Source organism: Mesoplodon mirus (genome assembly GCF_964341445.2).
Source record: "Mesoplodon mirus genome assembly, chromosome: 11".
Taxonomy (NCBI): domain Eukaryota; kingdom Metazoa; phylum Chordata; class Mammalia; order Artiodactyla; family Ziphiidae; genus Mesoplodon; species Mesoplodon mirus.
In genome coordinates this window covers 86,522,745-86,537,524 of record NC_138987.1, presented here as the reverse complement: position 1 = coordinate 86,537,524, position 14,780 = coordinate 86,522,745, and the positions used below count along the sequence as shown (strand labels likewise).

Genomic DNA, 14,780 nt, shown 5'->3' with positions numbered 1-14,780 from the left:
ATACTTCCATCAATGACAATAATTCTCAATTTTCAAATGTGACTTTATGATCGTTTTTGAATCCCACAATTCTGTCTTAAATTCCTCAACAAAAGATGAGAAACCAAAGTATTTTCTATGGCAATTTCCTTAAAAACTTTGGCTGTGACACAGCAATAACTGTACAAATACCTTATTTGTCAAATTACATTCCTCCCTCTATTTCTAGATAACAATTTATGTTGAAACACGTGTTTTGGTGAAATATTTAATACTTCCAGTCATGGCTGGAAGCAAATAAAATGTGTTTAATAGAAAATAATGTTTTATTGTATACTTCCTTTAGGATGCCCCCGTCCCACAAAAAAACATTTCAAAACTCAATTGAAATTGAGTTTTCAATTTAGATAATCAAAAAAGCAGGAATACCATCCACTGTATATTATTGATTCAAATTGACAAGGTCAGTGGTAAATTGATACATTAATCAACCTTCCTCTTCTGCAACCCAGAATCATGTTTTTGTTGTTGTTTTTACTTAATTAATTAATTAATTTTATTTTTGGCTGTGTTGGGTCTTCGTTGCTGCACGCGGGCTTTCTCTAGGTGCAGCGAGAGGGTATTACTCTTTGTTGTGGTGCATGGGCTTCTCATTGCGGTGGTTTCTCTTGTTGCGCAGCATGGTCTCTAGGCGTGTGGGTTTCAGTAGTTGTGGCTCACGGGCTCTAGAGTGCAAGCTCAGTAGCTGTGGCGCACGGGCTTATTTGCTCCGCAGCATGTGGGATCTTCCTGGACCAGGACTCGAACTCGTGTGCCCTGCATTGGCAGACGTATTCTTAAGCACTGCGCCACCAGGGAAGTCCCTGTTGGTTTTTTTGGCCATACCGCACAGCTTGTGGAATCTTAGTTCCCCGACCAGGCATGGAACCCAGACCCCCGGCAGTGAGAGCACTGAGTCCTAACCTCTGGACTGCGAAGGAATTCCCCAGAATCATGTTTTTTAAAATAATTATCGTTAGGTAGCTACTTGTCTTTTTCCTCGTGTTTTTTTTTTTCTCACCAGATTCACTTTTTAAGTTCTTCTTTCCTATGTTTTGCCTTTAATACAGGCTCTGGTACATAGTAGTTGCTTTAAAAAAAAAAGAAAAGAAAACGGTAAAAACAGTGAATTAGTTAGCTCTAGTACTTGAGGTAAGAACAAAGTAGGGAAGAACATATTAATCCTTTTTGAACTTGTAATTCTACCCACCCTCAGTTCATAAAGTACAAACAGTTTTACATCATGCTCTGATCTTCCTTTTTTTCTCCCCCCTTCCCTTTTCCTCGCCACATCATCTTATATTCGAGTTTCTTTTTCTTCATCCCTAGGGACCCGCGTAATATGTCCCAAAAGGGAATACATTTCCAAGGAAACCTTTTCTTTCTGCAAAAGAACACTGGTTGTGGTATAAACAAACCCATGAAATTACTTTCAACGTATCAAATGAGTCTTGGAGCCATGAGGAATTGAGGGGCTATATCAAATTTGGGGATGTGGATATACCCTGCCTTAAACTTGAGCTGAGAAACTGTCTTCAGGCTTTATCATAAATTATTTCCAGCAGCATTTAGGGAGCTAAGGACAAGATGCACATGTTTTATTAAAACTTACATATCGTAGAAGTGGAACGAAAGTAGTTTTGGCAATATCAAGTTAAGTGGAAAAAGAAGAAACCCAAGGGACATATAATGGGGCTGGCATATACTGTTCACTTAGTCAATCTATGCTTTTCTCCACAACCCCCCAAAGTGAGGCTGTTTGGGGAAGAGAAGTAGCATGGAAAATGTGTGGAATTTTGTCATTTTGCTGAAGTTTTTTTGGCACTGATGGAAAACGTAGCTAAGCATTGGATAAAATAAGGCTTTATATTTTTTACAAAAAACATTTTTGGAAAGAAGTAACTTTCGCATTAAGAGGAAATCATTTGAAAATGAATTCAGTACTTTATGTGATTTATCAGACATAAATTGAGTTTAATTTTTTAAGTCGTGTATTATTGAGATTTATTTTTAAAAGTCACGCTATTGATTTTTAAGACTATTTCTAAGAAAGATGGTTTAAGTGGAAATTTTTCTCTGATTTAGTTAGTTTTGTTGCTATACATAACAGCTTAAAAACTAAGTGGTAACATATCTATATTTTTAAAGGGCCAGAAAAGTAAGTGTTTTGGAGATCAAAGTACTTTTCCCATTTTCCAGCACACATTATTAATGTTAATGCTACAATTTAAGAAATTGTATGTTATTTATACCACATGCAATATATGAGAATGTTTGATTAAGCAAAAGAAAAAAAACCTTAAAGCTATCCAAATGCAAGACCTCATGAAACTTGGTAACATTTTTGCCACAACTGAGGCTATATCTAAATTTCATTATTTTTCCCTAGGATTTCCAAATTTTTCTTCTAAAGAAAGATCAGTTTTATAGGTTAGTCTCATGAAGTTGCCCTCATGTCATGAGGTTTGACTGAGTCTTAATAACTTTCCGGGGAAAAGAGCCTTGAATAAGGCATTGTATAAATGGGATCTGAGTATATAGGGAAACTGAGAAATATTAGCAAGAGCCATTCTAAAGACCACAGGTGAAGAAGAGCTAGAAATAATGAATGAAACTCTTTTTTGTATGTGTGCTTTCTGTTCAATTGCCCAAATTGGCAGAAATAATATAAGCGGTTTAACAAACTGTAAAATGCAGATTTATAGCTGTGTTCAATGCTGCTCAGAGATTTGGGTTTCACCTGAAGTAAGTTTGATAGAGTTAATAAAGTATAGCCACAATGCCTTGTTTAATATTTCCTAAGAAAACTGCATTTTGTTTTGCTGCTCAGAACTTAAAAACGTTTTATTGTGGTTATTTTAGAAACATTTGCATGGATTTGAGGGGTTTACTTGTTTAGTTTTGTTTGCTTGTTTTTTCAGGCCTGGCACTTGCATTGGAAATTCCATTGTGTTTCCAATTAATAGATCCACCTGAAGGTACAAGCCTTGTCCATATTGAACAGACTCTCTAGTAGCTTTTTCCTCAGCTGATCTTTCCAAATGTTTATTTGCAATGCTCAGCCTTTTGCTATTCTATATGCCTCATGAAAATTAAGCCACTCCAGAACTCATGTCTCCATGTCTCTTGTCACTAAGGGGAACTAGTGATGTTAAAATTTAGATTTTCCAATTATTACACAGAAAATAAATCTGAATCTGATTCAGTAGACTCAGTAGACCTCATGGACACGTTACATGTGTTACATATTACTCTGAGAAATGATGCATGAAGTTTGTTTTACTTATAAATTTGATCAAGTTTTGTAAATTGGATGTTGCCATGGTCAGGGAATGGGTTTTTCTCACTCTAGCTTAATAAAAAGTAATCACATATATGTCATTTGAATTATACTTTTCTTAGAGAATTAGAATATATTAACACCTAAATAAAATTATGTAATTATTAAAAATGATAAAAATAATAGCTAAGATTTAATGTGTACTTACTGTGTACCAGATACTATACTAAGCCTTCTTTATGTAATAACTCATTTAGAGTTAGATGCCATTATTATCTAAATGTTAGAAATACAGAAACTGAGGCACAGAAACATTAAGGAAATTGTCCAAGATTATGTATCTAGTAAGATTGAATATCATGTCAGATGTGGGATTTGAACCAACAAATCCAGCCTCTAGAACCCACATGCTTGACTACTGTGCTAGAGTTTACTAATGATTCAGAAGGTACTTCAAGATCCTGTGGTGCCTCAGGGTTGGGAATAGCAACATTTGCTATGTTTACATAGAACACTGGGCTAGATATTGTGGGTACCCAATAAATATTTGTTGAAAGGATGTATGAATGAAAGAGTGAGTGAATGCAGGAATGGATAATAGGTACTACTGAGATATGCTAATAGAGAATTTGGCATAACTTAAACTCTGATTTACTATACATTTTGAGGTAATTCCATAGCCAACATTGAAAAATATGATTAATTTATAGTATTTACATAGGATTTTCCAAGAAATTAAATTTTTCTCATATTCCACAATTTTTAAAGGAGGTGGAGACTAGGAGTGGAAAATGGATTTTGGAGAAATAAGTCTATCACATTAACTACCACCATGAGTTCCATGAAGACAAATCAAATCCCATGTCTTTTTCTTTTTCCTTACCAATATACTTAGTTGACCAAGACCTGATACTTGGTTTGAACTCAATAATTATTTATTGTTAAAGGTTGTACAGTAGAAAAAGTATATGATTTGTAGTCAGCAGAACTGAATTTTAACCCATCCAGTGGGCTAGTGGCTATGTTTCAAGTTCACTTCTCTTTACTCATTTCCATATTTATAAAGTAAGAATTATATGCCTCTATTCTTTGATAATGAAAAAAAATGTATAAGAAAAACATTAAGAAAACTGTAAGAAAAAAATCCTCAGAATGTGTTCCATGGAAAGCTGTTAATCTCTTTCGAAAAAAAAGTGTTCTGTTCAAATGTGTTGAAAACGTTATTTAAATGGAGTTCCTTTGTTTAATACTTCACCAAACTTTAATAACGCTAATTTGAATTGGGACTATCCAAGTACTAATTATATTATGCAGAATTTCACAAGCTTGTTTTACTGTATTGTCATTTCTTTATAAAATATCTAATAGGGGAACACTGCTTAAGCACAATACTGTTGTGATTGCATTATTGGTAGCATAGTACCCAAAATACAAATTAGCAATAAAAAATACAAAAATTCCATGTAATCAACATAGTCAAGATCTATTAAGTAAAAATAATGGAAGCTTTGTAGCTCAATAGCCGCATATAGGTTTAGGGTAGTGATTGTTATTGTGATGACAGGGACAGAAATAGAATTACGGAAACATTCTAAACCAAATTGTGGGAGCATCATTATTGTCATTATCAGAAAAAGATACAGGACTTAACAGTAGAGAGGCTGGGATTTCGAACTCCAGAATATTTGAATTTCTTTCTATTTGAAGTTTTCTCATTCCCCTGTGTTTATGAAATTTATACTGGCTGCTGGGTTGGAACGCTGAGTTAGGATCAGGGATTTATTCTCTGCCAAGTGAATGGAATTTAGGTAGTTATCACCAACTGTGGAAGGAAAAAATATCCCTTGATTTCAGTCCTATGTAGTGCTTTACTGTTTTCAGGCTCTCAGTGCTTTCTAAGGAGGGTCAGTTCTAAAGAATCCTTTTTCTCCTGCTAATCTGTCTGGAAGATTCAAGATGGGGAGAATAGGAGAAAGCTAAATTATTTGGGGAATGATAAAAAAATGAGATTTAGCTCTGGGGGAGGATCCTTGAGGCATGAAAGGTTGAGACCTTTAAGCTGAAAAAGACTCATTTCCCTCCCCGTGCCTCCCGCCCACACCCCCCGCCAAGAGTAAAGGGCAAGAGGTCGTAACAGTTATAAAAAAATAAACAAAAATGCTTTGTGACACCCTCTGAGATACCTGATGGATATTTGAGTGGCTTTTCGCAGTATTCTGCGTGGTGTAATCATGTCCGGTCTCCCCTTGGCTCTTCCATCATGTCCCCATCACTTGATAATGCCTTGTAGAGTGGAATGGATTTAGCATGTGGGGGGGTGGGGATGTGATGAAATGGTGGTAGTGAAGCTAGGCTCTGGGTGAGAACTGAGGCTGCTGATGGTATCTGGTTTACATGAAGGAGGCTGATGGAGTCTCCCAGGAATTCTGTGTTTGATTTGGACCATAGGCCAAAGTAGTTAAGAAAATCCCTGAGGCTCCCCACATTGTCACCCAGTCCTCCAGGGTTCTTCGCTGGGGTTTGGGGCCTCAAAAGGCCCAACAGAGATGGTATTGGAAAAGGTCTACCCTCCTTTATAATTAAATGTACAGGTTTTCAGTTCCCTTTTCGGCAGAGCACAATATAGCCTTGACCCCCATTGATAACAAGAGGAGAAGGAAAGAAACATCAAGGATTAAGAGCAGTTCCCCTAAAAGGACTGGATGGGAGCTGCACTGGTCTACACTGTCCATTATGGATCATCCCAGGCCAGGGGACTGCTGTCTAGTGGGCCCTGCAGGCAGGGGAGTGGGCAGTCCAGGCCCATCTTCCTACATAGAATCCTAGAGAGCGAAAGCATAAGTACTAAGGAGATTATGAAAAGAGTATGCCAAGGGAAGAATCCAAGGGGAACATGCCAAGGGTAAAGAAGAGCTTTAATTTGCTTATGAATTTGAAAGTCCCAGGCTTCTCATAGTAACTGCAATTAAAAGGCAGCCCCTGCCCTTATGCATTTTATGACTCTTGAAAAACAAAACCGATGTGTAAAGAGAAAACAAAATTGTACTATGACTAATACAAGGGTGCCTTTGTGGCATATCGTATATGCTTCATAAATTCTTGTTGTATTGAATAAAACTGAGTAAGAGATCCGGGAAGGGAGAATCCCTGGTCCACGAGTATTTCTCTAGAGAAGGTACTTTATTATTTTTAATTAGTGGAGTTAATGACTAACTTTTTTGGACAATTTCATACCAGAGGAAGGGAGTAAATACCAAATATAGATTTAAAAGGTCCAACTGTTTTAAAATTTTAGGTGAAGGATGCTCTGCTGCTCCTCAATTGTACCACTTGTACTCCCATCTCAGGGCCTTTGCACCTCTTTGTCTTCTGTCTCACGTGCCCATCCCCCAGATACCTGTGAGTCTGGCTCTCCCACTTTATACAGGTCTCTGATAAATGTAACTTTTTCAGAAAGGACTTCCCTGATCTACTTAAATAAAATTAGCTCTGTTCCCAGCCCCGACCCACCATTTGCCTCTCATTCTTTATCCTTTACGCTACTCTAGGCATCTTTGTAGCTTTATCATCACCTGGTCTGTGTTTATTTGTGTACGTTCTATCTCCTTTCATTAGAATTTTAAGAGCCAGGAGAAGAGAGATGCATCTTGGTCTGTTCACTAGTATATAGGTTATGTCTAGAAGAGTTCCTTGCATATAATAGGCACACAATAAATATTTGTTTAATGAATAAATGATTACATTAAAAGAGGGTTTTATGTTTTACTTCCATGTATGTACTATACAGAATATATATTCATATATATATAATATATAAATTATAGTGTATATATATTATTTTTATGTTTTCAAAAATATAGTAATTTTCTTTTTGTAATTTTTTATTGAAGTATAGTTGATTTAAAATCTATTAGTTTCAGGTTTACAGCAAAGTAATTCATATATATACTCATATATATATATATATATATATATATATATATATATATGAGTATATATATTTCTTCTTTTTCAGATTCTTTTCCTGTATAGGTTTTTACAAAGTATTGAGTATAGTTCCCTGTGCTATACAGTAGGTACTTGTTGTTTATCTATTTTCTATATAGTAGTGTGTGTCTGTTAACCCCTGACTCCTAATTTATCCCTCCCACCACTTTTCCCTTTGGTAACCATAAGTTTGTTTTCTATGTCTGTGAGTCTATTTCTGTTTTGTAAATAAGTTCATTTGTATCATTATTTTAGGTTCCACAAGTAAGTGATGTAATATATTTGTCTTTCTCTGTCTGACTTACTTCACCTAGTATGATAATCTCATCCATGTCGCTGGAAAGAGCATTATTTCATTCTTTTTAATGGCTGAATAGTATTCCACTGTATATATACACCACATCATCTTTATCCATTCATCTGTCCTGGACATTTAGGTGGCTTCCTTGTCTTGGCTATTGTAAATAGTGCTGCAATGAACATTGGGGTGCATGTATCTTTTCACATTATGGTTTTATCTGGATATATGCCCAGGACTAGGATTGCTGGGTCATATGATAGATCTTTTTTTAAGGAACCTCCATACTGTTCTCCACAGTGGCTGCACCAGTTTAAATTCCCACCAACAGTGTAGGAAGGTGCCCTTTCCTCCACATCCTCTCAAGTGTTTATTATTTGTAGGCTTTTTGATGATGGCTGTTCTGACTGGTGTGAGGTGATACCTCATTATAGTTTTAATTTTCATTTCTCTAATGATTAGATACGTTAAGCATCTTTTCATGTTCCTGTTGGCCATCTGTATGTCTTCTTTGGAGAAATGTCTATTTAGATCTTCTGCCCATTTTTTGATTAGGTTGTTTTCTTGATACTGAGCTGCATGATCTGTTTGTATATTTTAGAGATTAATCCCTTGTCAGTTGTATTGTTTGCAGATATTTTCTCCCATTCTGTAGGTTTTCAACAAATGAAGTAGAATAATAGTTTACTTGAGAATAACTTTAGGATAACAGTGCGACTGTTACTCTCCATCATTACATTTTTTCATATCTAAAACCGCTCGCCTCTTTAAATACATGGAAATTATTTTTTTTTAAATTTTGCATCTAGTTGTGGTTTCCTGCAGCTTACATCCCTTCAGTAATAGGTCTGGTGAGGTGGGTTTTTTTTTTTTTGCCCAAAAAGTCCCTAAAAAGGTATTCATGTTTATATTAACAAACAAACAAAAAATAATAGAACATAGCACAGGGAAAAATATAAACAAGAAAGGGAACTATTTTACCTACAGAAACATACTTTCAACTCTGCATTTCTCATGCTATTATTAAAAATATCTCTGCTTGGACAGAACCATTTTGTTTCCATGCTAACTTCTCATTTGTTTCTCCTGTGAACTTTTTAAATTCAGTGTTTGGCAGCAGTTTTGTTTTCCTTGGAACTAAGTACTGTGTAACATACTGTTAGCTGAAGGCTGTGATGTAGAAATTTATTATTAAAAATAAAAGAGAAAAAAAATAAATAAATAAAAGAGAGAAGAATTTATTCCATAAGGATGAAAATGACTTAGTGTCAAGGAAGTTAGGATTTTCAAAATGCTTTACATAGCAAATTGTGTTTCTCTGAAAGGAAGTATATTTTATTTCCTAGGAATAAATTTAAGCATCTTCATTTTGCCCATCCTGATTAATGGGAGCTGAGAAAGAAGGAAAGATAGACAGTTTTATGGAGAATTCCTTCTCTTTGCCGTGTGTAGGCATAACCTTGGTGACCTATATATCCTCAAACCTTCTGGTGAGATGTTTATTAAAGTGTTATTACCCATAGGCATAATCATAGTTAAATAGCCAAGAAGGTATTTTTTATAGAAGGTGAGAGACAAACATTTTTTTCTTCCTGAATTAAGCCAGGTACTCTTTATCAACCAGAATATATTTGAATTTCCTATTTATTATTCATTTTTTCATTTCAATTTCTCTCTCTTTCTCTGTTTTCCGTTTCAATTGATCATAAAATCAGAAGCATTCCTCCTCCAAAAAGAGTATCACATCATGTTAATAAACTTTTTGTCTCTTTTCCCAGAATGGCCTAAGTATCATTCTGCTCTTCACTTATCTTGAAAGTGTAGTCCATTGAAGTGACTTCAGTTGCAAAAAGAAAAAAATGATTCCACAAATTCTACTTCTGTTCCTCATAGTCCATGACCCATTTCTGTCTTTTATCTAATCCCATGATATGTCAATGGACATATGCAACTTAACACTAACCTTACCTATGGACTCAAAGGATGTTTCAACTTTCTCACTGATATAACATCAACATCAGTTTGCACTTAATTCTGTAATTCACTGACTTATTATGCAAGCTCTCCTCTTTACTATTTATTATAACTGACCACTTTTTTTCATTTGTCCTAATCGTTAGTTAAGAGAGTTGGGCTAAGGAGGTATCTCTGTATTTCTAAAACATTTAGCTCTATGGTTCTGCTTTAGTAGGAATACTTACCAGCAGCCAAATGCTTCATTTTAACTTAAATAATCTGTAATATTAAATAAGTCAGGCAGTTTATCATACTATGGATAGTTTTTTTAAAAGGCTACTGAAAACATGGTGCTTATTTTAGTCCTGGATCCATGATCTGAGGACAGTGCTCTTATGACAGTAAAATAAATTCTGTGTCTGTAAATAGGGTAAAAATTCAAATGCTGTCATGTACTAATATGAAGCTGATACTCACTCCCCTTTCTGTGCCAGGTATGCAATAATCATGGGAAGAAGCAGAGTCCTGACACCCTATCCAGCCCTCCCTGCCTTTCTCTGCATTTAAAAAACAAATGCGAGAAAATACTGTAACAAACCCCATATAGTCAACCCTGAAGTAATGTTAAATTTTGGCTCAGGTTTTTTTAATGAAAGGTATCAATAGATATTTTTTTTAATGATAAAGCCCTTGTGTGATTTCCTCAAGTCCAAAGGGAATACAATCTTTGTTGAATTCCTTTGCCTTTCTTCTTATTGAATAGAGAACATTCCAGGATCTTACTCATTTCAGAGTTTTTTTATTTTTTGAATATTTCACAGAGCATGTAGATTTATGTAACTTTTTATTACCTATAAAAAAGTAGCAGCAGTATCATTTTAAAATACATTTTGAAATATTACCACATGCTTTGTCAACTCAGACTTTCAAATATATTATAATCATGGTATTAAATAGATAATATAAATATATAATGATACAGTGGAATAGAATTCCCTTAGCCTAAATCTCTCTCATTAGTCTATTGTATACTGCAAGGAAATAACTCTCTGATACGTAACACATTTGGCAAATTTACTATTTTAAAGTTTAAAATAAAAGGTTGGAGAGTGAAACTTTTGGAGGTTTATAAGTTCTGGTTTGTAAATTATCTTCTCTTCTGTAGTAAGTGATGACCCAAATGAGTCTGCATTTTGGATGTTTTTGTTCTTTGACTAAAAATTGTCTTTAAGATAGTTTATGGCAGAGGGCAGTGAATCCCGTGTTTTTCTTACCTTAGTTCTGATCTTGGAGAAATGTTATGTTCTTGACTTAGTATCTGTCATCATCAGATATTCCCCCTTAAATTCACATAGGTGGATGACAATTCGTGTTTCTGATGTATTTACCTCTTTTAATTGTGATACTCATGCGTGGTAGAATTTACCAAGTTACCCTGTTCATTTAAATTCACTAGCAAGAGGGTAATAGTCATAACAGCCATTTATAACCTATTTTCTTGAGAAGATTTAGATAAAATAGTGAGAGAGAGGAGAAGGTAAGCCTTCTGCTTAAAAATCATTTTTATTTATCAGTCTAGTACTCAAGTTTATTATCTCTTTAGAGTTGCCAATGCAAGCATCTCGCCTCCCTGTTATTAAAGATATTCCCAAAGTCTCAGTAGGACAATGGTTGAAATTGTCAAGAATTGTTTTGATAGTTCTAGTGAATAATTACTTAAATATCCTTAATTTATGTTTCTGAATCAGACTATTTCATTGGTTGATTAGTATTTAATCTTATTATAATTAACTTTAAATTAGTATTAATGAATATTTACTAGCAGGTGTATTGCCAATAAATCTACAAATTTAAAACATTAAAGCATTAAAGAAATATCCATTAAGCATTCAATTTTATGTGATGATTATCTGGGCTAATTTACCCAAAATTGCGTGCTAGCCAAACTATAATTAAATCATTGTAATACTTCTAAGGTTTGCAATAATCGACTGTCTTATTAAAAATGAGTAATTTAAAATGACGTAGTTGTATTTTTCACTTATTATACCATGAGCATTTCTCATGTAATTTTTTAAAAGGCTCTGAAGGTCAATTTTTTTTAAACATCTTTATTGGAGTATAATTGCTTTACAATGGTGTGTCAGTTTCTGCTGTATAACACAGTGAATCAGCTGTACATATACATATATCCCTATATCCCCTCCCTCTTTCATCTCCCTCCCACCCTCCCTATCCCACTCCTCTAGGTGGACACAATTTCTAATTGCTATATTATATTCTTTTCTATACTATAATTTATTGAATAGTTACCCTTTTGTTGGAAACACAGTGATTAGCACATTATAACTACTAGATTCTTAACGATTTTATTTACTGGTCAAAGTGTATGAATTTTTAGTAGTATGTAATATGTATTAAAGTTGACATACATGGTACATGTCTATATTTATGTGTTATATATATATGCATATATATCTCAATATATATATGCTATATGCTAGCAATATATGTGTATACTTATCTCCCTAAATCCTAACCTAATACTCTACATTATCAATTTGCTAAAAAATAGGCAACAGTAGTTTTTTGTTATTGTCTATACTGAATTTCTTTCACATCCAACAAAGTCAGTTGTTTCCCGTAAACCTCTTGGCTTGATATTTATTGTGTAAATTGTCCTTATCCTTTCTTCCAATTATCTATTAGAGTTGTGTTTATTGCAAGTTTGTAGAGTTCTTAGTGTACTGAAGATATTATTCTTTACCTACCATTTACTGCAGATATTTTGCCAATTTGACATTTGTGCGGACATTTGAAGATTTCATGTAGTCTGATAAATTCATCTGTGTTTTTTTTTTAATTTGGAAAATCTTTATATATTCCAAAGTAGTTTAAGTATTTGTCTTGATTTTATTCTATTTTATACTTATAGTTTGATCTTTTAAAATTTTAACTCTTTTTATCTATATAGAAGTTATGTATATTGTAAGGTTCAGCTCCAATTTTTTCTTTCTTTTTTCATTTGTTGAATAATTCATCAAATACCCATTGATTTTTATATTTTCTTTTTTACCTTTTGTTACTACATGTACTTGAATTTATTTCAGAACTGTCCACCACATTGCATTTATTTGTATTTTGAGTCTTAAATCACTATCCTATAATTTGAGTTAAATTTTATAATACATTTCAATAACCACTAGGGCATTTTCATCTCTTCTAATATTTTCATTCTTAGAAGTTCATTCTCTCAGATAAAATTTAGGTGCTTGTGTTTTTCCATTTTTTTTCTTAAAAAAATACAAACAGCTTTTGATTGAAATTGAGTTAAAGCTGTAAATTTATTTAGGTAAAAATGAACACAATAATTTTATTGAATTCACTCTTCTTAACCAGGAGCATTGTATGTTTATCAGTAAAGTTTTACCATTTCCTGTGTATGGTTATCAAACATTTCTTGATAATGTTCAAAAGTATATTACTTTTTTGTTGCTACTGTGATCAGTTTCTTTGTTTTTTGATATAGCTACTGAAGAGTCACTGCTGTTGTACAGAAAAGTTAATGTATAGAAGTATGTTCTATAGTATGTCTTGTTAGCATGCTAGCTTCTTAGTGGTAAGGAGTTCTTCCATTGGTACACAAGACTAGTGAGTATACTGGACAGAGAAATGGAATTTTATTCCTCTCAGTTGGTATCTTGTATTTTCTTAATGCTCTTCAAGTTAAATGTTATTTTCAATAAATAAATATTATGCTTTGAAGCAAAGTAGCTCAGGACTATTACAACTATGGGAATAACTTGATAATGTTTTGTAGTCTCTGTTTTTATGAAAATTTACATTTTGTACTTTGGGGGCATATTTCACCTTAAATAATTTTGCTTCTTTGAACTCTCATATTTTTGTGATATTATTGAAACAGAATTTAAAATGATTGAAATATTTTGGCCTTCTGGTTCTTGTAATTCTTGACAGTAGACTAAGCTATACACTAGTAGATTTCTGTAGCATATTTTCTTAATAAACTAGAAGCTTAATGGTATGAAAATAAAGCTTAACGTGGTTTAACATTGACCTAGAATGTTCCTGACAGCCATAAAGCTGTACATTAGCAGACTCATTTTGTCACACAGTGATATTAAAATATCTTCAAAACAACTAGTAGTTGAACTATTAGCTATCAAACCAGAAGTGTATTACTTCAGGTATGTTAATTTACTCATGAGGTCAATATAATACCCTACTATTAAAACATAGATTTCAAAAACCTCATTATTCTTTAAAAGAAAGAGTAGAAATAGTTGCCATGTAAAATAGGTATCATTTAATTTACTGTCATTATTATATTATCTTACAGCTCATGGGACATTCAGAATGGGACCACAAACGAGGGCCAAGAGGATCACAGGTAGGTTTCTTTTCCTTTCCTTTTTTGCATTTTGTTTCTTAACACTTTGAGCCATGAGTTTTCTAAAACTCATGAAATAATAGTAATGAGAGAGAGGAAGAGACAAAAGAATCATGCCATTTGTTTTTATTTAAGGTAGCTGTAATTAAAGTCAGGTTTCAAATCCCAAAGGCAGATGCCCGTATACTCCTCTGAAGAGCTTTCTGGTATCCCAGACTGGTTGTGTTTATATGAATGTAGATTTTATATTCATCTTGTCTCTGCAGAATACAGTTTGATCAGCAACCTACTCTCTTGATTTTATTCCCTTCCTTTGAAAATTTTTCTATGTATTTTCTTCTTTTCTCTACCTTCCTGGTTTTGGTTAAATATTTTGAAATATAATGAGAGTAAACCCTAAACTAATTACAGAGTTTTGTCTCTAAATGAACTGTCTTCATCTTAGGGACATAGAAAGATGAAAGGATCTATTATTTTGGAAAGAAACAAATTATAAAACTTTCTATATTACCAGACTGTTCTCATTGTCTTACTTTATGTCTTAGGCAAGGAGAAAAGCTTCCATGACGCATTTATGCTTTTTAATGACCTAATTAGACAATGTGGATTCGTTTTGCTTCCATAATTACTTTGTCTGACAGAATAAAGGCTGAGTTTTACACTAAGAAAATTGTCTCTCCTCCTAGGGTATTTTGTGAAGAAAGGTAAAAATCATTTCTCTCTTAGCAGCCTGTGCTTACCTGACTGTAAACATGCTAAATAAAAAATTAAGTGGGTGGAACATTTTAATCTTTGCTGCTCACATGTTTTATTTGCCACTAAAAAATATG

The 14,780-nt window shown here is 33.6% G+C and overlaps 1 protein-coding gene across 1 annotated transcript in view; it reads left to right on the top strand.

The window, feature by feature from the left end:
• Positions 1-14,780, top strand: part of PDE3A (phosphodiesterase 3A) — a 313,166-nt gene that overhangs the window by 175,130 nt on the left and 123,256 nt on the right. Inside the window, exon 2 of the mRNA XM_082636832.1 lies at positions 13,900-13,950. Coding sequence (XP_082492958.1) covers positions 13,900-13,950 — 51 coding nt within the window. The remainder of the gene's footprint in view (positions 1-13,899; positions 13,951-14,780) is intronic.